This window comes from Watersipora subatra, chromosome 7 (genome assembly GCF_963576615.1).
Source record: "Watersipora subatra chromosome 7, tzWatSuba1.1, whole genome shotgun sequence".
Classification (NCBI taxonomy): domain Eukaryota; kingdom Metazoa; phylum Bryozoa; class Gymnolaemata; order Cheilostomatida; family Watersiporidae; genus Watersipora; species Watersipora subatra.
In genome coordinates, this window is record NC_088714.1 from 65,259,007 (window position 1) to 65,284,030 (window position 25,024).

The following is a 25,024-nucleotide window of genomic DNA, read 5'->3' on the forward strand; positions in this document are numbered from 1 at the left end:
AGATTAAATAGCAGCTGTACCAAATGTTCCAAATTTTGATATCTCAGTCGAGCAACTAGTCTCTAGGAAAGGCTGTTGAACGATCAGAAACTGCAACTCACAATCTGTATCCTATATTACGGTCACATGATTCTGGATTACAATTGAATATATCATTTGAAAAGAGGCGAGGTGAGCATTGTCCAACTGAACAGTGTCTTCAGTTGTTGAGCTGGCCAATCCAAATTGAACAAAACTGAAACCGTTAAGTCTCAAGCTTTGACAATTTTCTTAGTTTATTTTCTTCTCCCAACAGAAGTTTTTCAACATCTCAAGCTTAGGAAGATTTTATGTGTCCAACCCTTGAGTACACATGTTACTTTATGAGCATGTGTCCAACCCTTGAGTGCACAAGATACTCTATGAACATGTGCCCAACCCTTGAGTACACCTGTTACTTTATGAACATGTGTCCAACCTGTGAGTACACCTGTTACTTTATGAACCTGCATCCATCCCTCGAGTACACCTGTTACTTTATGAACATGTGCCCAACCCTTGAGTACACCTGTTACTTTATGAACATGTGTCCAACCTGTGAGTACACCTGTTACTTTATGAACCTGTATCCAACCCTCGAGTACACCTGTTACTTTATGAACATGTATCGAACCCTTGAGCGCACATGTTACTTTATGAACATGTGTCCAACCCTTGAGTACACCTGTTACTTTATGAACATGTGTCCAACCCTTGAGTACACATGTTACTTTATGAACATGTGTCCAACCCTTGAGTACACCTGTTACTTTATGAACATGTGTCTAACCCTAGGGTGCACATGTTACTTTATGAACATGTGTCCATTACTTGAGTACACCTGTTACTTTATGAACATGTGTCCAACCCTTGAGTACACCTGTTACTTTATGAACATGTGTCTAACCCTAGGGTGCACATGTTACTTTATGAACATGTGACCATTACTTGAGTACACATGTTACCGCGAAAGCATGGAGCCACCCCTTGAGTACACATGTTATTCTGCGAACATGTGGCTACCACTTGAACACATATCCAATGAGATCTTTCAAACTGTCACGAGGTGCACATGTCTAATGTATTGCGTCATTACACCATGCACATACAAGTTCATACTGTCTTACAAAAGCCCATAACCACAAAAATAGCATGTCAAAATGATTTTTCATATAGTATATAAATATACTCAAATGGCTAGTCAATAGACAGACCTTAAAATGCTAAAAACGTCTTTTATAAAGATATGGTTTGGTTGAAAACATGACAATGCAATATTAAAGATTATGGTTTGCTGACTAAATAGATAAAGTGATAAAGATATTTTGAGGGGGTGAATATGGCAGCTAGCTGGTGTTAAATGGTGTGCAAAGAAGTAGGGACTGAGGCTAAGGCAGCGGCTAGAGTGAGATTTCTCATCCAAGCTCGGGTCTGTTTCAACATCCAGCCTCCGAAAATGAGTCTTGATGCTGGTAAATAAAGCCTGAAGCCCTCGAGCGAGTCTCATCAGCCCCTGTGTGCCCCAGTTTCTCCCAGACAGGATGGTTGTGGGCTTGTCTAAATGTTTCCCATCTGGCATCATCGCACTCATGGGTCAAGTACCGCCGACCAATTAGTGACTCCAACTTCCTCATATCACACCAAGTGCGGTAGTCCTATAGACGAACAACAGCAGGTTGATATTCCAGCCTAAACCGGTGTTTACACTCTATTACTAACTAGAAGGTGCGCTTTATAAACCAAAGAAATAAAGCACAACACAATCTACTACATTGTCAATATTATATTCAGGGCTTTCATATGGCCAGGTTTGCAGAATAGATAGCCTGAGCTCCCAAATGCATCTTTCAAGCTCAGATGGAAATAACATCTCCGTAAAAGCTAGCCCTATTGTCTCAAAATAAATATACAGTGGACGCTCCTACAACATAAACAATCCGTTCTGGGTAGGTGTTTATAGGGATTATGTATTACAGGATTACAGGAGCAGTAAAATACATGTCAATCCATTCCAAGATCTTCCCAAACTCACTCATGCGATCCTTCAAAAAGAAAAAGGCTAGATTTAACTTTTTAATGTAATGACTGTATTGTAACCGTAGTATTCTTGGTCTGTATCGAAACGTTTCTCGTTTTGCTTACCAATTTCACTCAGTTCATGTTCCACGATTGTGGTAAATTTACAATGAGTTAAGGAGAACACATTTTTAACGTCAATTTACCTCGAGTTTTTTTATTATTCTAGACAGCAAAGTGCATGTTGCAAAACTAAAACAATAAAAAATGTTTTATATGTCTAATATAAAGTAAAACAAAAATATAACTTTACTATATAATGGTGGGGGCTATCTGTCTGTCCATTTGTTTGTCGAAAAAGTTCAAAGTTATGATAAAAGATAACATTTGTGACAGTCAGATCAATAGACTGATACTTCTGATCAACAGATCGAAGCACCTGACGATTTCTGAGGGTGAACTAGACTGTCAGGGTACTAGTATACATCGAGATAACCATATACGTCGTTTTCTCTCTCAAGTATGGCAAGAGAGACAGCAATATTTTTTAGGTTGACAACGAGATGCGCATTATTAAAATCGAATTTAAGAACTTGCATCCACTTCACACTGTACATTATAATTAATACGATACATTGTACGAAGCAAAAACTTTACAAAAATTCTTTAGGTTTTGTGTAATTTACATTATAGGAGGTAAAGTCATAGTAGCGGCTACTGTATCTCAAGTCCAAATAATAGATAGATCTAACTTCCCAGAGCAGACAGCAGCTCTAAAATACACATCCGCACCTCCTTAAAATAGATAGCCTTAGGTTCCCCAGAATTAAAAACCTTAGAACATAGCTGTCATATAGTTACGACTCTGAAGCAGACTCTAGATGATAAAGTGATAACGTATAAATTCCTGTTGCTAACAGCTTAAAGACATTACGATGAAGCCTTCTGTTCAGTTTACATATGAATAGTTAATAGCCTCATTACCTGCAGCATTTTGCTTACACTAGAACTATTTAACATCTGGTGAGACAACTCCGTTCCGTCAGTCTAACTATTTTATTGAATGCGACCCAGAAAAGGTGGAAGGTTGATTTATATACAGCTGAGAAATGTGTTTAGTATGCTGATTGAATTGCTAAAATATATGGCTTGATAAATGTACATCATATTCATTCATACAGATTCTACAACCTGAATATAAGTATCACCAACCAGCTTTGTATCGACGGAAGAGTAATTTAGGGCTATAAACTGAGTTATCGTAACATGTCAATTATAGTAACATGTCAATTATAGATATAATTATCACCTGCAGCCAGATGTGAGAGAGAGATTTGTCAACGGATAATCTCTTTCGAATTTTTATCTGCAGCAGATTATTGATGAGGTCGATGGCTTCCTTGGTGATCTCTTGCCAAGGGTTGGGTGGATACATGAATGCTGCATTTCTTATCTGGTCTGTTATGTCTTCTTCTTCATTGAAAGGGAATGTTCCAGACAAACTGTAAAAACGATTATCAATCATGCATAGAAAAGTCTTTACATACATCTATATTACATAAACATCTATATTCTATATTACATACATCTATATTACATAAACCGGAATCTGTGTAATATTTTGTGTTGACTATTTCATAAATAAAACTATACAATAACAATGAGCTTTAGAGTCTTTTCTGTGAATCCTATGTAATTGGTAGTTTTACTGTTGGTTGTTGGTTTGTATTGACACATGATACCACCAGTTGTATTTCTTATTGTTGGTTGTTGGTTTGTATTGACACATGATACCACCAGTTGAATTTCTTACTGTTGTTGATGGTTTGTGTTGACACATGACACCACCAGTTGCATTTCTTACTGTTGGTTGATGGTTTGTGTTGACACATGACACCACCAGTTGCATTTCTTACTGTTGGTTGTTTGTTTGTATTGTCACATGATACCACCAGTTGAATTTCTTCAAGGCTATTCTTGCTTTTATTATTCCTTAATATTCCTTAACATTCTTTCATTTCTCTTCTCTACAGCTCTGGATATATGTTTCTGTTGTTCGTAGATCTGGATGTTTCTCTTGTTCGTAGATCTGGATATGTTTCTCTTGTTCATAGATCTGGATATATGTTTCTCTTATTCATAGATCTGGATATATGTTTCTGTTGCTCATAGATCTGTAAATATGTTTCTCATGTTCATAGATCTGGATATATGTTTCTGTAACTCAAAGATCTGGATATATGTTTCTGTTGTTCGTAGATCTAGAAACATGTTTATGTTGTTCATAGACCTGGATATGCATGTATGTTTCTGTTGTAAAAAGATTTGGATATGCATGTATCTGTTTGCCATAATTTTGGATGTATGCAGAATTAATTGTTGTTCATAACTTTAGATATGTGTTGCTGTTGTCCATCGTTCTTCAGCTTTTCATAGATCTGCATATGCGCATTATTGTTTTCCATAATTTTGAATGTATGGGTTTCCGCTGTCCATAGCTCTGCTGTGGAGATATATATATATACATTTTTTGTATGTATGTAGTTAGTCTGATTGTGGTGACTTCATGTATAAAGTGCTCCACTTGAAAAGGAGCAAAATTAAAACAAGTTATAGAGTGACTAAAATTTATTGCACTACAATATTGTTTCGAAACAATATGACATTTCGAAACAATACGACATACGATGGTGCTGCTGTCTATAGCTACGGATAGTCATGTTACCATTGTCTATAACTCTGTATAATTTTGACATTCAGTCTCCATACGTGGATTACAATGAAAAGTATAGGATTAACTTTCAGTGTTGTACAGCTGACGACTTGGTTTGTTTGTTACTGACTGGAAAAATTTTGACACCAATCTTTAAAAACTTGCGACCAATTGCGGAATTTATTTTCTTGTTGTACAGTAGGTTACACAAACACTTCCCTAGTTGGCTGTACTTAGATGTGCTGATTGACAGGTCAAACAGACATGTAGCTGTGTAATGCATTAGTTACAACCCACAAAGGCAAAGTGCTGTACTCTCTTCATCTGATAATAACATATCAAGCTACCAAGACCTAACTATGGGGAAAGCCTAATATTTAAAGGAAGGCTAAACTTATGACTTGTTGTCTACTGCAATCTCCAATAATGGTGCCTGCCATGATTGGAATTGGAACAATGACCAAAATAATCAGCAAGCCAAATGATAGAGAAGGTTGAGACTCTAATGTTAAGTGCAGTACAGCGAGATACAGTAAGTAGAGACATATAAATGCGACAAATGCAACAATTCACTGGTCTGTGAATCCATCAGAGGAATGTCAAGGTGCTATGCGACCAAATCGGAACCACAAAAGGTTTGCTGGAATATGTATGCATATTTGCATAGTACTTCAGATCACACATTTTTTGCCTGCCTTGACAAGCTTAAATGTTTATTGGCAGACTGTTTTTCTAGAGCTGTATAATTGTCAACTTCTGTATGTGCATATGCTTGTTCCAAGCAAAGACTGCAGATGTATTCAACCCTCTCCTTGCCAAATAAATAATATTGACCTTTTACTCTTTGGCAATAGAACACTTTTCACCAAATCATGTACAGATGAAAATATGGCAAAATAATATATTCTAATTGCTGCAGGGGTGACGTAACAAAGGGATTCTAGTTAACCTATGTATGTTTGTGAGAGTTGACAGAGTTCACAACATATCCAGAGAGACACTACACAGCTCTCCATCTTTATGAATTCTCAGTGGGAAGGGAACAACAGAACCGCGAGCTATCGAAGCCATAGATGGTACGACAAAAAGCCTCAGCATCCTTGAGAAAGCATTATGCTTATATGTCAGAGATTAGGGAGCTGACAAAATGCCATGCTGTAGCTAGAGATGATTTAGTAACTATGCATGATAAGAAATACGGACTTGATAAAGAAGGATATCACGAAATACATGCTTGACATACACTACATGTACGTATCATATAACCCTGACACAGGTAAATATATACCTGATACAGGTGAATACATATCTGACACAAGTGAATTTATACCTGACACTAGTAAATATATACCTGACAAAGGTAAATATATAACTGATGCAGGTAAATATATACCTGACATTTGTAATCACATGCCTGATGCATTTAAATACATACCTGACATAGATGATAACTCCACAAGACCACATGTCGAGAGAGCGATTATAACCTCTTTCCTTAAGAACTTCAGGCGCTGTAAGCAACAATACATACAATACATATGACCTTCACTTATAAAATCTTTGACTAAAATGGAACGAAAGATGAGTATACGGCAAACAAAATAAAGACTAGAGTGGTGAAGATGGACCTACCGAGGTATGCTGGGGTGCCTACGATCGACCGACGGAACGATGTCTCTCCTATAATTCGAGCAAATCCAAAGTCACACAATTTGATTCGAGGAAAGTGACATGCATCGCTGGAAAGGAGAACATTCTCCGGTTTGAGGTCGCAGTGGACGATGTTATTGGAATGGAGGTACTTGAGTGCACATAGAATCTGCGGACGTAAAGAGATAACATAATATATCTTATCCGCAATACTTTAGATGTCTGTATGCAATGTATGCTCGGCTCTTTCAACTGGACAATGCTGGTTATTTTCATCTGCTATTGCTAGAGCTAAGATAGGACATACTGCACACTAGCCTCGGCTATCAACTACAGCAGACTTGTGGGGGCTGCAGATAAATGCAGACCATAGACTTACCTGAGCTATGAGATACTGACTGAGAGGCCATAGACTTACCTGAGCTATGAGATACTGAATGGAGGCCATAGACTTACCTGAGCTATGAGATACTGAATGGAGGCCATAGACTTACCTGAACTATGAGATACTGACTGAGAGGCCATAGACTTACCTGAGCTATGAGATACTTGGTAATTCTCTCAGAAAGCCGACCGCGAGGACTGTTGAGGATCATCTCTAACATATCCCCACTCAGCTTTTCCATGACCACAAAGATTCGCTCGGCTGTCTCAAACATTCTCTCCAGATTGACAACAGCCGGGTGATTCAGATTCTAAAAAACGAGGAAAATTGAATATTTACTATATTCATCATTCAGACGAGAACATCAACCTATATGACCTCAATAGACCAAATGCTGTGCAAGGTAAAAGCTCGTTGACTGGCGAGTTCTACAAGAAACTACTCACAAAGAAAATACGGCACGCCAATATCGACCAGATAAGAATCGATAAGACGACAGCAGAGGGCATCACTTACATGCAACATGCCTACTTCATTCTTCAATTGCTGTTCCTGCTTCGTCGGGAATCTGAGCTTATCTATAACCTTAATAGCGACTTCTCTGCTCGTCTTCCGATGCACCCCTGGACAGCGAAGTAAACAACAGCAAATAGTTATACTAGGCTTCTATGTGCTTAGGACAAGCCGAAATGTGTGATAAACTTGGTTCAGAATGGTTGACAAAAGTTATTCACACAGGAAATGGATATTGAGTACCTCCATAGACAATGCCAAATTGTCCACTGCCTAGAACATCATCGGGATTGATTTGGAAAACTTGGCTTATGTCAATACTAGCCGACTCGATCACCTCATCTTCCTGGGGCTTCTCAACCTTTGTCGCTGCTTTGCTCTCACCTGCCGAAATACGTAATCGCCACCTGTCATAGAATCAATGCAGCCATCGTCACGTATGACGAATCTTAGCCCATGAATTCATACTCTCCTCAGCTTTCCTGCTTCCTATCAGATTATAGACAAGACTCACCCATTTGCACGCTGGACTTTGGTGTAACAGGCATGAGCGCCTGTCGTATTGCGTGTTCCCATGTGTTGGCTATATCCATACCTATACCACTCTCCTCTGAAGCCATCCCTCCACTATCTTCACCGATATACAGCTCAAGACCACCTGCGATGGAAAGTCTCAAAATGTCCTTCATGTCGTGGACGAGCATACAAGCGCAGTGTGAAAGACTGCTCTACACAGACCCACCATGGCATACAGATAATGGGTCTGTATGTCATGATGGGGCCTGTATGCCATGATTACATCGTAGCGCAAGAGCTTGGGACTTACTACCATCCAATAGCAATCTTTTTGTACTGCCTGACACCTAGTTTGCGTGTATAGTACTATAATGAACTTTGTTGCCGACCGGAAACGATGTAATCAATATTGAGACAATGTTTCCCAAGTCGCAGCTTTTGCTGGTGCTGGAGACTGTACAGACGCAGGTAAATACGCAGGTAAATACTACAAGTGATATGTGTGTCATACCTGTGTTTCAAACTGTCATATGCACCTTACTGACTGTCATACAAATAGTTGAAACTGACAAAATCATTTTGAACGCTGTAGATGTACTATAGGTGTGTCACCGCACTTCATATTAGTTAACATACATAAGTAACGGGGCAGTCTTCCCATCTCATACTGAGGTAGTCAGTGCAAGTCCTTCAATATATATTGATAACAATACAGCGGGATCCTGGCATACATTAATTCATTCCGGTGTTGGCATCGTAAGGTGAAAATGGCGTATGGAGGGGCATAAAAAGCTGTAGTGATTATCTAATGCAAACACCTTGGTGAAAAAAATTAAAACTTTATATACATATGTATATATATATGTATATACTTTATGTACATAATAAAAATTAGTAGCAAAATAATATATTAAATTTAGTAACTACGTATATTTACCTACAGTAACTTTAGTGTATTTAGTGGGTATGATCTGCAATAAAATGTAGTATTATAACCCAGGGTTGATACTCTGAAAGAAACACCCACCTGGATAGGCCCAGACTTGGATATTGTACCCCCAATCACCTGGTTGGTCAATTTGAATTTGGATATTGTACCCATAATCACCTGGTTGGTCAATTTGAAATACAACCCCTAAACACTGGGAGTTCCCTAGAGGGCGCCCAGGTTCCATGCCCTGGTAAACGTCCAATATGATTCATGCATTAATAAAGCAGAAAAAACCTACAAACAAAATTCCCAATTTTATTTAAATACGTTTTTATTTCGGATCATTTGTTTAGTATTGCAAAAACGATCGTTTTTTCTTCTGCAAATGGCTTTTTTTGTTGCTAACGGAGACCAATATATTGTAGTTTACTATTCATAAAAAAATTAAACAAAAAAAGGCAATTAACTAACCATAAATCAATTTATAAAAACGTTCGTGTGGCAACATAATAGTCGCTTTGCCCACTAGCGTCAGTATCGCAAAACGACAAAATGTCGCTATGCCTGCAAAAGGGTTAATAAAACTGATTCCAAACATTAACCATGAGATCATCATTTTTATTTACAAAGGAAAACATAATGAATATCAAAAAGAAATATCATTCGTTCTGAGTATATTGCTAAAGGGTTGCTAAGATGATGCAGTGTCGACTGTCTCTTTTCCCTTCCTTTCCCGTCAGCAAGCATGCAGATTTTAATGCAATCTGCATTAAAATAAAGACTGGAATTTCGGTGCAATTTCTTGGTATTACTTTGACTGAATAAAACCTTAATGAGCATGGGCCCTTTTACTGGCTTGGCTGTGGAAACCCTCCCTAAAGTAGCAAATTCACTGACAGTGCCCCATGGTCTGAAACCCCCCTAAAACGTGATTTTGGGCCGAACCTAATGGGTCTTTTAGGGAGGAGTATCAGCCCTGGGCATTACAATGTAATATGTAAAGTGAGTAGCACAGATAGCTTTTAATTTTGGACCAGACATAACATAAACTTTGAACTCAACTTGAATGAACTTAGCTTACCAAACACACTTAAACCTAAGTTTTAAGTTATCTCACCATGTCTATGTTACTGTTTCAATGTAGATACTTTAACATGCCGCTATGACCGAATCATTATATCAGCATATCCTGAATTTTACAAAATAAATTTAAAAACATTTTTGAGAAAAAAGAATTTTCAAATAGACAAATTTTGCAGTATCTTAAGAGATTATGTTTTCCTTTTGAGGAGACAAGGGCTAACAGCTTCTAGTTTCTGTCCATGTCTATGAGCCACCAGTAAGGGCATCTGTAGCATTAAACTAATGTTTCTATATTTGTGAGTGGTGGTGATATCCGTGTGTTTACCGAAACTACATTGATCCTTACTGCTTCCTCTTTCAACTTCAGAGGTGTCAGTGCATCACGCACTTGTTTACCATGAGAGAGATGGACAAAGCCAACATAGCATTGACAAGAGCTAAACTAATAGTAACAGTTATTCTTGTTTGTGACACCTCATTTCTTCCATAAAACCTCATTGCAGCTTGTTACTTATCCTTTATCCTTGAAAAGATGTAGAACCAAGCTAATCTAGCCCATTGTTTGCAGGTAGAGCAACAGAGTGAACCAAATGATTTAGTTATAGTCTATCACTAGCTAAATGCCCCGCGTTGCACGAGTTATAAAAAAGGTTTCTAAACAGGAAATTCTTTTTTATCAACATACAACATTTACCTTTATAACTTCTAAATGAAGGTGCTTGTTTATTTCTGTGTGTGCTGTAAGTTTAATCAAGTCTCTGTTATATCTATAAATCTAAAAGTTTGTCATCTGTCGTTCGGTCTGTCCAGCTCTAGCTAGTAAAATCTCTAGCTAGTAAAATCTGTGAATTAAAAGTTCTTAGCTGGACTTGAACTCATGAAGATAGCAAACGTAAGTTTGTAAACACATGCATTTAACCCACAAGCCTACGCAATTCTTACCATTCCATCGCTACCACCATAATATACCATATACCCTTTTCCGGTCGTACACGCTAAATTACGTAATAATTAATAAATATAGTGCGCCCACGGGTTACGATGCCCGTCATAAAATATTTTCCGCCTAACTTTATGAAACACGATGCTTTTTCGTCATGGCCTTAATACGGCGAACTCGTTTCCGCCATACGGTATCAACAAAAGTTTCTCTTGAAATTAAAATTTGGCAGCCATTGTACTGATTAAAATGAAATTGCCGATTTGCTATTCGCCGAAACCTCTCCACAACGCATGGAAGAGATGTTCATCGTTACTCAGTGTAAATTATAGTGAAAATAAAAACAGATACATGCAATGCAGTTGATAAAATTTTAGCCAATGACAAGTTTCAAGTTTAGTTTCGAAAAATACATACATGTACTTCCACAATCATTAAAAACGAAGTCTGCTTCTTTTTATTTACGGCTTTTATGTTATTTGTTTCAATTAAAATTAAATGTTCAATCAATTCTATTTGAAACATTTCTGTCTGTATGAATATTGCCCATTTTTAATGTGATGTTTATTTTAATATGGATATAGTATATTAACAATTTTCTTTCCTCAACAGACTAATATTGAGTTCGTTACACACGTTTTTCACGAAAGTTCATTACAGTTTTCACTTTGTGTATTAGCTTACACATTTTTACTTCTAACCCAATGAATTAGTAATTCATCATTTATTTCACATTTTAGAACAAACATAGTTACATTACTATTTTACTGTACTATTGTGTAAGATTATAGGTATCAGTTATTCCTCAATTTTTTATAATCAATAAACAATTATCACATTTCTAAAGTTTCTATAAATTTAGAAGTTTATAATATATGTTAGTAAAGTTCATTTTATTATTATTATTATTTCAAATTATTATTTTTAACATAATTTGAATACAGTGTTTTAAGTTTAAACATTGATAATCTTCCCATCACTGTTATTATCACTTAGTTGGTTTCCAATATTCTTAATATTAATTTATGATTTAACCATTTGTTTCTGATATTGTTCTATTAAAACTTCAATTACAGAATACTTCCATATTCAGTTATAGTTTTTATTTTAAATTAACCTGTTAAATGCATGTATTCTGAAAAATTACACATAATCTAATGCCTCCAAAGAAAAGAACCTGCAATCATTCACCTCTTGGGTGGTGTGGTAATGACATGTCTACAAGTATTCAAATCTATAAATGAACAGCTTCATATAAAAGCTGAAATACTTAATGTTGCATTTGTTAAATAAAATTAATTTTCTGAGCAAAAACCTATTTATTACCCGATCGATGCAGGATATTCGGCTAGTATACATATATTTATAGCATTTTGAGGAAGTCTGGACACATATTTTTCTTGTAGTACACTGGCAGTCACGTGCGCCAGTGTAATACAAGGGTGCTGCTGGTGTAATAAGTATGTCTACAATTACTCCATAATATGGCAAAGTGGCGGTGTGGCTTAATGGTTAGCACGCCCGTCTGCAGAACTGATGTTAAATTCCAGTGCGAAGCGGTTTCTTTAATATTTCCTGCATATTTTAATCGCTATAACCGGACATAGGACAGACAAACAAACATTCAGATTTATATATAGATATGCATAATGTATACATATATACAGGTATAATATACACATACGTGTGTAGACATATATGTACAACTTTAGGATGAGTTATTTTTTATCTTATAACCATCCAACAATGGATTGTTATAAAGGAAACCAATATAGTGCTTCATTATTTGGCTACAGAATAGATGAAACCGGTCGAGACCAGCATAGAATGTCTCTGTCACTGAACCCGCACATGGATATAAACTATATTTCCTCTAAAAATGGCAATAACCCCATTAGATTAATAGAGTAAACATAACACTACAGGCTAATTTAAAACAATGATTTTCCAGATGCTTGCAAAATAGCTACAAGGCATCACAACACGACAAGTTTTCAGTGCAGTTAGGGAAGATAATTTTTTGCTAGATACACAGAATGTTGATGAAAACTTACTCGTTAGAGAAATAGCGAAAACAGGAGGGCCTCGACCATCTGGGCCTTGACGCTGACCTCCAATATCATCAACAGTTGTGATATCGCTAAGCACCATTTCTCTGTAGTACCTGCTCGTTGTCTCATCATTAAATAAGGTGATGGCCTTGGTGTCTAATCTCCAAAAATGCCGCCTCCGCTACAAAGTTTCAATGCTCTTAAAAACCCCAAAATATTCAAAAATGCGTCAGAACCCTTGTTATTATGCAAGCCTGCGAACTGAGTAAAACCAATACAGCTACCCTGGATACTGAGCAAAGCTAGTGCAGCTACCCTGGATAATGAGCAAAACTGGTATAGTTACCCTAGATGAGCCAAGCTGGTGAGCTACTCTGAATTATGATGCTGATGCCCGCTACCCTGGATAATGAGCAAAGCTGGTGTAGGTACCCTGGATGAGCAAGGCTAGTGAAGCTACCCTGAAATATAATGCTGGTGCAGCTACCCTTTATGCTGAGTGACACTGTTGTAACAACCGTAACCTTTCAGTGACCATTGTGCAGCTACCCTAGATATGAGTGGTGAAATGCTTCACCATCCCGACTTACCGTTGAGTCTTTGTTGGTGTAGTGAACCATCCAGCCCTCACGTATATACTTAGAGCCAGTTTTCTTTGTATGTTTGACCGACTGTACGAGTCGCATGAGAGGGATATTAAGGCTGTTCACTGGGCTGCAACACAGTCACAAGTTCAACACACGAGGTACAACATATCATCCATCAATGTCTCCTGTCTATCACACCCTAGAACGCCTTAGTACCAACAAATACCTCCGATTGTCTAGCAATAATATGACTAGACTTCTGAAGGTAGAGAAAACATGAAGCATCTAACCAGCCAGTTGTATGGCTATTCTACCTATTCTATTGATGAAACCCTCATTTATCCCATACTCACAATACACAATGCTGACTCTGTTACCTTGAAGGTCTGACTAGTACTTGACATCTTTAACTAAACCTGACCTATTCTGCAACAGGTACTTCCCAAAAGAGAGAGCAGTCAAATTGAAAAGCACTCACAACAGTTTTTCCGATTACCTAGACATTTTGTTTACCTAATCACGCTTTAAAATATCATAAGAATTTGTTTTTGAGCTATTTGAGAGAGATCGGGGGTTTAACTTCTCTATTGCAAATATAAATTACAAATATTCAAAATAGCGATTTTTGCGATATACCATCTTCCAATTTTAACCAGAGCTGCTTCAGTTGAAGGAGAAGCAGAGAAAGAAGGGTTACTACTAAATGGCATCAAAAGTGTCTGACAAGCTTATTAACACAAGCATCGACAAATCACTGACTTGTCTTGAGCAAGTATCTCACAGAACTAATGCTCACAATCAGCAGGGTTACTACAAGGTAGCGCTGGGCACGAGTACCTCTTGGCCAAACAGTTTAGAATCGCCTCAATAAGTTCGAGTTTTTAGAGTGTCATGTAGCTAGTAGTGCTTGGCACGAGTACTTATTGACCAATGGGTTTTTAGAGTGTCATGTAGCTAGTAGTGCTTGGCACGAGTACTTATTGACTAATGGGTTTTTAGAGTGTCATGTAGCTAGTAGTGCTTGGCACGAGTACTTATTGACCAATGGGTTTTTAGAGTGTCATGTAGCTAGTAGTGCTTGGCACGAGTACTTATTGACCAATGGGTTTTTAGAGTGTCATGTAGCTAGTAGTGCTTGGCACGAGTACTTATTGACCAATGGGTTTTTAGAGTGTCATGTAGCTAATAGTGCTTGGCACGAGTACTTATTGACCAATGGGTTTTTAGAGTGTCATGTAGCTAGTAGTGCTTGGCACGAGTGCTTATTGACCAATGGGTTTTTAGAGTGTCATGTAGCTAGTAGTGCTTGGCACGAGTGCTTATTGACCAATGGGTTTTTAGAGTGTCATGTAGCTAGTAGTGCTTGGCACGAGTGCTTATTGACCAATGGGTTTTTAGAGTGTCATGTAGCTAGTAGTGCTTGGCACGAGTACTTATTGACCAATGGGTTTTTAGAGTGTCATGTAGCTAGTAGTGCTTGGCACGAGTACTTATTGACCAATGGGTTTTTAGAGTGTCATGTAGCTAGTAGTGCTTGGCACGAGTACTTATTGACCAATGGGTTTTTAGAGTGTCATGTAGCTAGTAGTGCTTGACACGAGTGCTTATTGACCAATGGGTTTTTAGAGTGTCATGTAGCTAGTAGTGCTTGGCACGAGTACTTATTGACTAATGGGTTTTTAGAGTGTCATGTAGCTAATAGTGCTTGGCACAAGTACTTATTGACCAATGGGTTTTTAGAGTGTCATGTAGCTAGTAGTGCTTGGCACGAGTGCTTATTGACCAATGGGTTTTTAGAGTGTCATGTAGCTAGTAGTGCTTGGCACGAGTGCTTATTGACCAATGGGTTTTTAGAGTGTCATGTAGCTAGTAGTGCTTGGCACGAGTGCTTATTGACCAATGGGTTTTTAGAGTGTCATGTAGCTAGTAGTGCTTGGCACGAGTACTTATTGACCAATGGGTTTTTAGAGTGTCATGTAGCTAGTAGTGCTTGGCACGAGTACTTATTGACCAATGGGTTTTTAGAGTGTCATGTAGCTAGTAGTGCTTGGCACGAGTACTTATTGACCAATGGGTTTTTAGAGTGTCATGTAGCTAGTAGTGCTTGACACGAGTGCTTATTGACCAATGGGTTTTTAGAGTGTCATGTAGCTAGTAGTGCTTGGCACGAGTGCTTATTGACCAATGGGTTTTTAGAGTGTCATGTAGCTAATAGTGCTTGGCACGAGTACTTATTGACCAATGGGTTTTTAGAGTGTCATGTAGCTAGTAGTGCTTGGCACGAGTACTTATTGACCAATGGGTTTTTAGAGTGTCATGTAGCTAGTAGTGCTTGGCACGAGTGCTTATTGACCAATGGGTTTTTAGAGTGTCATGTAGCTAGTAGTGCTTGGCACGAGTACTTATTGACCAATGGGTTTTTAGAGTGTCATGTAGCTAGTAGTGCTTGGCACGAGTGCTTATTGACCAATGGGTTTTTAGAGTGTCATGTAGCTAGTAGTGCTTGGCACGAGTGCTTATTGACCAATGGGTTTTTAGAGTGTCATGTAGCTAGTAGTGCTTGGCACGAGTGCTTATTGACCAATGGGTTTTTAGAGTGTCATGTAGCTAGTAGTGCTTGGCACGAGTACTTATTGACCAATGGGTTTTTAGAGTGTCATGTAGCTAGTAGTGCTTGGCACGAGTGCTTATTGACCAATGGGTTTTTAGAGTGTCATGTAGCTAGTAGTGCTTGGCACGAGTACTTATTGACTAATGGGTTTTTAGAGTGTCATGTAGCTAGTAGTGCTTGGCACGAGTGCTTATTGACCAATGGGTTTTTAGAGTGTCATGTAGCTAGTAGTGCTTGGCACGAGTGCTTATTGACCAATGGGTTTTTAGAGTGTCATGTAGCTAATAGTGCTTGGCACGAGTACTTATTGACCAATGGGTTTTTAGAGTGTCATGTAGCTAGTAGTGCTTGGCACGAGTGCTTATTGACCAATGGGTTTTTCGGGTATCGGGTTTGTTGATATGGTTGTCATGTCTAAAATTTCCAAACATCAAAAATATCTTAAAATTTACAATGCAATTAAAATTCTATTCAATTCATTATTTTTTATTATTTTCTATCGACCGATATTCCTGCTAGTAACGTTAAGAAGCGGGTTGTTAGTGCTCATAGCACAGGGTGCAATAGACCGAGTGTTTTTCACTCTACTCGACGGATTCGTGTGCCAAAATCTGAACTCGCAAGTCAAAACCCGAACCCGCAAGATCGAAATACTCAAAATTTCTATTACCCGAAACTCGAGAGATTTCGTTGAACCCGTGAGTTCAACGAGTTGTATTACCCGTGCCCAGCACTACTACTAAAAGGACCTACAGTAGTCTCCCCTCTACAGCGCAATAAATACCGAGGGCGCTATTAAACTTCATTTGACTAGCTGGAGTAAATCCCTTCGTATTTCTATCTACATGAGTTTCCAAGCAAGTATCGAGTAATGCAAAGCTAAGACAGACCTCAGCTGCGGTTTGGGTGAGCTGTCATCATCCGGTGTACTTCCTCCTCCATTCTCCCTCTCTTCCCGCCCTTCATCAATGCTCATACTGTCTAAAGCGCTCTCAGACTCCAGCAGTGAGTCCCCAGGATCACTTCCTGTTTCTGACAAGCCACTACCACCCACCGGCTGACCAAGGCACTCATTAGGCACCCGTTCCACACATTTTTTGTGACAATTGAACCTACAATCTGCACCAAAACAAGATGTCAGAAAAAATATATGCGTGTAACCTATACTTTCAGAATTTATGGTCTGCAACGTAAAAAGTGCATGTGCATGCCTTGTGAGATAGCTAGAAAACCACAGTGTGAATCCACGTGACCATGATAAGGCATTGTTTTAGGAGTTTCTTAGCAATACCTGTGCTTATTACTACACAACAGTCTTTTAGGAAAAACAAGCGAAATCAGTAGGGCAGTTGAAGTTGTTGCCTCTTGAGAAAAAGAGCTCGTGCATAGCTAAATGATGGTGATGATATACTAATATTGCTTGATATCATAGAGATAGACCAGGGATAATGAGACTGCTTCAAGACAGTTCAAGCTATGGGTGACCGGAAAACAGAAGAATTGATACACAGACCTTTGCATTGTAGGCCTTGGCGGAAGAGACCTTTGAGGAGCTTGCGACAGAGTTGGCACTGGGTTGGCCGTGTGTAATTGTGTATGACAAAAGTGTGAGGCACCCGAATCTTGCTTGCGTATTGTCTGTCCACCCAAACTGGTCGACCTGAATAGACCTTCTTAGAACTATCGGCCGAGCCTGGTGTCGACATTGTTGAGGTTAGTGGCGCCTGACTGGCCTGCGAAGAGAGACAGTTATATTCATGTTAGTTTTGTTCCAAGCTGGCTGGTAATACAATACGACATAGTAATCCTTCCTTCGCAGCTTCAACTATCGTGTCCCCACTGTTTCACTGGTTTGGATACCACTCAAGTTTGTTCATTAAATTCAATAATGATTACTTTTGTTTAAAAGTCATAGTTGTTTTCTTGTATTAAAATTAATAAATTAAAAACAAACTCCATGAAGTATATTGCCGTATATTGAACCAAAGAGTGAGGATATAGCAAAGATGGTTATTAACATGCAATATATTCATGTGTCTAGTATAAACACAGGTTTAGAGATAAGACACCAAACAAACACTTCAATACCTGAAACCTTGACACCTGTTGTCACCTGTCTTATTGTACTCACATCAGTGCTCATGTCGGAGGTGATAGAGAGACTTCTGGGAAGGGTTGGTGGTGAGAAGAGCTGTGCTGAAGAGGCACTGCTGTTCATGGATGAGAGTTTACGGGAGGACTTGTCCCTTGAACAGTTGTTGGGTATTTTGTAGGCGCATCTCTTGTGGTAGTCTTTGCCGCAGCCTACAAGCAACAGCGTTAGACAAGTTGTCTTCTCACAACAATGTCAAACTGAGACGTTGACCTATCCGGATGATGGTTCCATCTGGCATGGAGCCAGCATTAGATGCCGAAGTTATAACCTGGTCATTTTAACAAGCGTTGCATTAATCTCATGTTAATAAGCCGTTGCGAGCAAAATCCTAAACTTGAGTTGAACAACCGCTGAACCTGTCCTAGCGTAGTAATCTCCTTCGTGTGGCCAACAAAGGTCCTGATACAATGTATGCAGACCAAAATAATGCTGATGATATATGTTCTGACACAAACCAGTACGTGTGTAGTTTCAAGTAGTCGTGAGATACCCGCTGTTGCCTCCATCAGTGTGTAATTGAATGGTTACACACAGTAATGGACAATTTCTGTTCCATTTCACCGATATACATTTGCATAGTTCTAGACAGCTGTAAGGTTAGACTGAGTAAGGCTAGCAAGTACGCAATTAGAGTAAACCAACTAACACTATACTCCCACTCATTTCAAAAACAGAAGTGCTAGCAGGAAAGGAAAATCACAAGATATTCACTATCTGGTCATTTGTCGAAAAAACATCATTTTTTCTAGCTAAACTCGCGAGTGTGGTGTGCAAACCACAGGAACTCTCATGAGTCAGATTAGAGAAGATGCGTAATACATACCATCACATTTTAGTCCTTGTCTAACAAGGCCCCACAGCATCTCTCCGCAAAAATGACAAAAGTGGGGTGATTTATATGAGTGAACGTAGAGGACATGAGGTCTTATCTGCAAGTCTTCCATTGTGGCCTTGGCTGAAAAAACAGAACAAATATTATTTTACTATTTGCGTCTCCAGAACGTCAGACCATGTTGAAATAAAACGAATATAGAGTACAGTAGACACTCATATAACGTAAATAATCTGTTCCAGAAACATTTACGTTATAGGGAATTCACGTTGGAAGAACAGTAAAATACATGTAAATTGCCTAATCCATTCCAAGATCTTTCCAAACTCACCTATTTGGCCATGCAAAAAATGAAAAACTTTACTTAAATTTTTTAATTTGTGGGCTGTACCGTAACTGCATAATTATTGGTTTGCATCAACAACTTTTTCTCCTTTTTATGATCAATCTCCCTGGTTTTATAGACCATGATTGCGGTAAATGTACAACAAGTTGATAGGGACTGAACATTATTGACGTTAATTTACAACGATTTGTTTATTTTTCTAAACAGTGAAGTTTAATCTGCAAAGCAAAGCTAATAACAAATATTTTGTAAGTCTACAATAATGCAAAACAACAAAATATTTTTATTATAAAAAGCAGTTTTACTTGTTCGTCGTCTATCACTATCCAAGGGTCAAGGTTAGGATAAAGATAATTTTCAGCGATACTTTCAACTCGTGACATTAAGATTGGTAGACCGACGCTGTAACACCTGCACCAACCGATCACCTTTGTATTTATGAACAATTGCGCTGCTATCCTATTCGTCTTTTTGTCGACATATTTAACGATCTATTACCACGAATTAATTAATCTATAGCAACTATTAGAATGTCGCAAAATTAATAAATAATAGATATTACGCTCAGCGCACGACGCTTTATCTTCCGCAAATGCGGCGAAATAAACTAACATTCAAATTGATTTTAAAAACTCGTCCGACTTGACACATTACGTTAATGGAATTTTTTACGTAGTAGGAAGCAAAAACTTCACATAATTTGTTTACGTTATTTGAAATTTACGCTATAGGAGCGTCTACTGTAACATCATAGACATGTAACACATAGTAACACCATAAACATGTGACACATAGTAACACCATAAACATGTGACACATAATAACATCATAGACAAGTGACACATAGTAACACCATAAACATGTAACACATAGTAACACCATAAACATGTAATACATAGTAACACCATAAACATGTAATACATAGTAACACCATAAACATGTAACACATAGTAACACCATAGACATGTGACCCATAATAGCATCATAGGCATATAACACATAGTAACACCATAGACATGTGACCCATAATAACATAATAGGCATATAACACATAGTAACACCATAGACATATAACACATAATAATACCCTAAACATACAATAGATAGTAAGACCATGACATAAGAACATAGGCCTACCTGAAAGAATGATTTCTATCAAGCACCCCTCATTGACCTCTTCAGCGGAGTTGATGACTGTGAGAATGTTGGGAGAGTCCATGTCATGTTTGAATAAAAGTATCTTGTCTACGAGACCATAAAATCCATGCTCTGGAAACTGTAATGAACCCAACAATAAAACAACATCCCAGAAATAGGGAGAATTATCTCCTCCTGCCTCAGACCGTCTTACGTTTTGCCGGTATAGCTGTATGACCTGGCTAGATGTTAGCAGACCAACAGGTAGGTAAGATAGTAGTGGCACTATAAACCAGCAAGTACCAAAATTTTTTGAGAGGAACGACGGTATGATTTTAAACATTTGATTAGCTGTAAATAAATGACCGACACATGGGCAGTTAAATAATAAAATTGAATGGATCGTGTACTGAGAAGATATCAGGTCCGATCAATGTGACAAAAGGCCGCTTTCTTAGAACGCAACATATGTGGGTGCGGGCATGATTATTCAATACAACCTTTACACAATCCAAACAACGGTGTATCAACTATTGACTTCATCCGCAGTAGATATTCTGTAAATCCAGCCTGAAGTCAGTAAAAGACTTTTCCAATGAGACACGAGAGACATGAGAGTTCATTATACCTATGACAACTTTTACAGTAAATCAATATGTTGAATACTGAGAATTACAGCGAGAAAGGCAGATATCCATAGACACACAGCACTAGCAACTCTGTAAACTAATGTAATCAGTATGGTATCACCTACTAACTGTCCTTTTAACTGTAAAGCAATACACATTTCAATATAGGAAGGCATCTAAGAAAATTTCTGTACTTGTCAATAGAAAGCCAGGGTAGGAAAACCCAATTTTATGTTATATTGTGGTTGAGATATCACAACATGATAAAACTATACCATAGATAACCATACATCCTATTAAAATAGGCGTGTGCGCCAGTTTGACACAGCTAACCCGATGCTGTAACCTCGGAAGAACTAGCTGAGTTGAAGATTCTAACAGTACAATTGTCAAATAGGGCTGTTTATCAGCCACTACCGCTAATGACTTGCACAGAGCAGAGGGTGCAGCAGGAGACTCCCAGGTTAATGCTACAAGACTAGTAATTACAATAAATGCCAATCAATGTGTTTCCATGCTTTCTATAGGTTCGGAGTTGCCCGCCGCCGAAGAGTTTGCACCATATCGGTTCAACAATTCGGAGTTGCACGACATACACTACATATATATCTTATCAAGATTTGCTATGTATCCTTCACAACAAAATTGGTTGAAGTAGACTCGCTTTCAGGTCATGGTCACATTTTAATTTATGAGTAGTCAACTAACGCCGAAATCTTTTCACCTCTATTGGAGAGAGTTTAGCAGAGTATTATCAATTCAGATCAATCAACAGTGAGCAATACTGTGATATCAATTAGTACTCTAACAGCAAATGTCTTCACACAAATTTAGTTAAGCGAAATAGAGCTGAATATGTTCGGCTTTTACCATGTCTATGATTCGGAGTGGAAGCATGGAAACAGTGATTGTCTAGAGCCGTGAAGTCAGGTATGTTACGAGGTATCGAGTAAGGAAGCAGCCTGTAATAACCAGAGATGACTATAGAGCAAGGGTCAGGAACCTTTTTGACTGAGAGAGCCAAAAACCGAAATGTTTCAAAATTTAATTCTAGTAGAATCATACGTATATTTTGAATCTCGAAAACATAGGATGGAAAAGGAAGACCAAAAAATTTTGTATGTTTGAGCAATTTTAGAGTATAAGAAAATTGATTTATTTTGTTCATTTATGTTGTATTAACTAACTAACAAACCATTTCGTTCGACGTTCAAACAAAACAGAGAATAGATAGCTGCTCAATTTGACATTCGAACAAAATAACTTCGACATTCATTTACAACGAAATGCTTTTTTTTCTAAACAGCAAAGTCTATTATGTCTACTCTGCGAAGTAAAACTAATACCAATATTTTATACGTTTACAAGAAAGCAAAACAACAAAATATTGTACAAAAAACGGTACTACCTGTTGGTTGTCTATCTGTATCTAGGGTCAAAGTTAGGATAAAAAAACTTTTGATGATACTCCAACTCGTGACATTCGGATTGGTGGGCCGACGCTGTAACATCTGCACCAATCAATCGCCTCCAAGTATTGATTAACAATTGAGCAGCTACCTATTCTCCGTTTTGTCGACACATCTGTCGATCTATCAAGACGAACTAAAATGTCATGGAAGTTGTATAATAGATATAATGCTATACGCACGTCGTTTTTCTTTCACAATTGCGGCGAGATAGATTATGAAATTGAGAATTTGCCCGAAATATAATGTGAAGTGGTTCATATAACGCTTCACGTTATATGGAATTTTTTATGTCATAGGAAGCAAAAACTTCACATAAATCTTTTACATTAAGCCTATCTGCAATTTAAGTTATAGGAGGTATACGTTATAGGAGCGTCTACTGTATTATGTTAATTAAATTAACAGCAAAATTATGGATTATTTTTTCCACTGATTTATCAAAGAGCCAGATGTAATCATCAAAAGAGCCACATACAGCTCGAGAGCCATAGGTTCCCCGACCCCTTCCTTAGAGCAACTGATGAACAGAGTCAACAGGTGCTTGCGTATGACACACAACTAACCAGAGATGATGACATGTGCAGAGATGGTAAAAGACTACTCACCGTGCGGTCAACGAATGAGCAACAAAGCTCGCGAAGAGCTGGCAAAGTCAATTCGACTGCTGGTAAAGATATTTGTTCTCGCACAAGGCCAATCTGGATTTGAAACCGGAGGCCAATAATGTCGCCGCTGCCATCGGCATCGTTGTACTCGGAGATGCTCATCCTCTCTGCCATGGAAGAGCCTCCAGGAGTTGTGGTCATTCTGGCAGCAACTATATAAACACAATAGAGTTGTAAATGACAAAATTTTCTAAAGAGATCACAAATCCAATGTGAAAAAAGAGCTATATCATAGTGCAGCCAGTTGGAAAGGATTTCTTCAAGTTGAGCACGAGACCTAAATATAAATAGTACATAGCTGAAACAAACGAGGAACAGATTTAACACAATATGCACGCCTAGTGAAATTTTGTATGAGGCCAAATAAATGCCTTCTCAGTTTTTGCTGAAGGGAATTTGAGCTGTCAAAAAGCAATACCCTTACGACACCTCAGACTCCCTAAAAAACCCTCCTCTCCGTTTTGCCTCTCACACTTGGCACAACAAACAGCCTGGCCTAGAATAGTTAACCTACCTGAATCGAGCTAATTCGGGAAGAGACCAGCAAAGGTGTGGCAGCAGGTAGAGGCCAGCAAAGGTGTGGCAGCGCAGCAGGCAATGACAGCGGCAAATAAGGGCTTTGACTAGAGCCACTCGCGAGCAATGTAGGCCCGCGGCATGTGTAATATTTACAAACTTTTGTTGGCAGAAGCTTATTGACTATGTAACTTACGACGCCTGAATGATGAAGGATAAACTATTATAGCGTGACTGCAACTCCCCAAGGAGCACCTGAGCACCACTGTTAAATAGGTTTCCAGCTACAACCGACACTAGGGGCAGCTTCCTCTCACAATGTCTTTTAATTAGCAAGAACAAGGCAAAGCTGCCGACACTGGAACTAAGATAGCTTAGGATTCCTGGGGTCTGGACGGGTCAGGAAAAGCAGCACATTGGAAGGGATGAAGGAGAAAGTGGAGAAGGGCTCCGATAGCAACAAAGTGCAACGCTGAGCTTATGTAGTTCAAGTTTTCTGAGTTTTGTTTACCTGAACAACCGCGCGTGCTAGCCTTATCCACTGACTTTGTGTTTCCCAGGCTAAAACAATTGGTCAGGAATAGAGAGTGATGTGCACTTATTTTACAAAGATAAAAATATGAAAAACCAGTCTTGCTAAAAGATGTTCATTATATTTTTAATAGTGTACTAGTCTATAAAAATAAAATAAAAGGATATCTACACCAGAGGTAATAGCGGCGCACTCGGAAATGCTCGAATCAAAATAAGAACGACTGAGCTGTGGGAAATGCTTAAAATGGAATAGCTTGCGCATTATTCGCGAGTGCCGTTTCCATCTTTAGCAAGCATAAAACACTCGATAAAACTTGTGAGTAGCAAAACTCACTGCCTTGTGGATTTCTGCAGTTTTCATCTTGCGGATGATGCAAATCTGCAGATTAGTTGCATCGCATAGCGTATGTGTCTGTCTTGCTGTAAGAGTTGTATATAGCTGCCAGACCACCAGACAGACGGTCAGTCATTCATAAAGCTACCAGTGACCTTCACAGTGACTTTGGTAACATGTGGTCATGCAAAATGACAACGTTTGTTATTTTGCAGAATAAAAAATGAAGTTCATTTTGCTAGTTTTACACTCAAAACTACAAGAAAAATAAATTCATTCGAAATTTGCTTTGTACGTTAAAACAATCAGATATTCTATATGAACACACTGCGCTTTTTATAATTTCTGCCCCTGCCAAAATGCACACTATACCTCCTTCATAAATACTGC

At 38.4% G+C, this 25,024-nt stretch overlaps 1 protein-coding gene across 1 annotated transcript in view; it reads right to left on the reverse strand.

Annotated features, from left to right (window-relative positions):
- Nucleotides 1-1,083: 1,083 nt before the first annotated feature.
- Nucleotides 1,084-25,024, reverse strand: part of LOC137399912 (serine/threonine-protein kinase D3-like) — a 37,978-nt gene continuing 14,037 nt past the window's right edge. Inside the window, exons 3-18 of the mRNA XM_068086173.1 lie at nt 23,191-23,402; nt 20,485-20,623; nt 18,993-19,124; nt 18,146-18,318; nt 17,528-17,747; nt 16,905-17,133; nt 13,407-13,530; nt 12,820-12,997; nt 7,810-7,953; nt 7,539-7,679; nt 7,299-7,405; nt 6,931-7,092; nt 6,380-6,566; nt 6,183-6,258; nt 3,344-3,536; nt 1,084-1,673 (exon numbers count right to left, since the gene is read on the reverse strand). Coding sequence (XP_067942274.1) covers nt 1,455-1,673; nt 3,344-3,536; nt 6,183-6,258; nt 6,380-6,566; nt 6,931-7,092; nt 7,299-7,405; nt 7,539-7,679; nt 7,810-7,953; nt 12,820-12,997; nt 13,407-13,530; nt 16,905-17,133; nt 17,528-17,747; nt 18,146-18,318; nt 18,993-19,124; nt 20,485-20,623; nt 23,191-23,391 — 2,625 coding nt within the window. The 5' untranslated portion in view covers nt 23,392-23,402 and the 3' untranslated portion in view covers nt 1,084-1,454. The remainder of the gene's footprint in view (nt 1,674-3,343; nt 3,537-6,182; nt 6,259-6,379; nt 6,567-6,930; nt 7,093-7,298; nt 7,406-7,538; nt 7,680-7,809; nt 7,954-12,819; nt 12,998-13,406; nt 13,531-16,904; nt 17,134-17,527; nt 17,748-18,145; nt 18,319-18,992; nt 19,125-20,484; nt 20,624-23,190; nt 23,403-25,024) is intronic.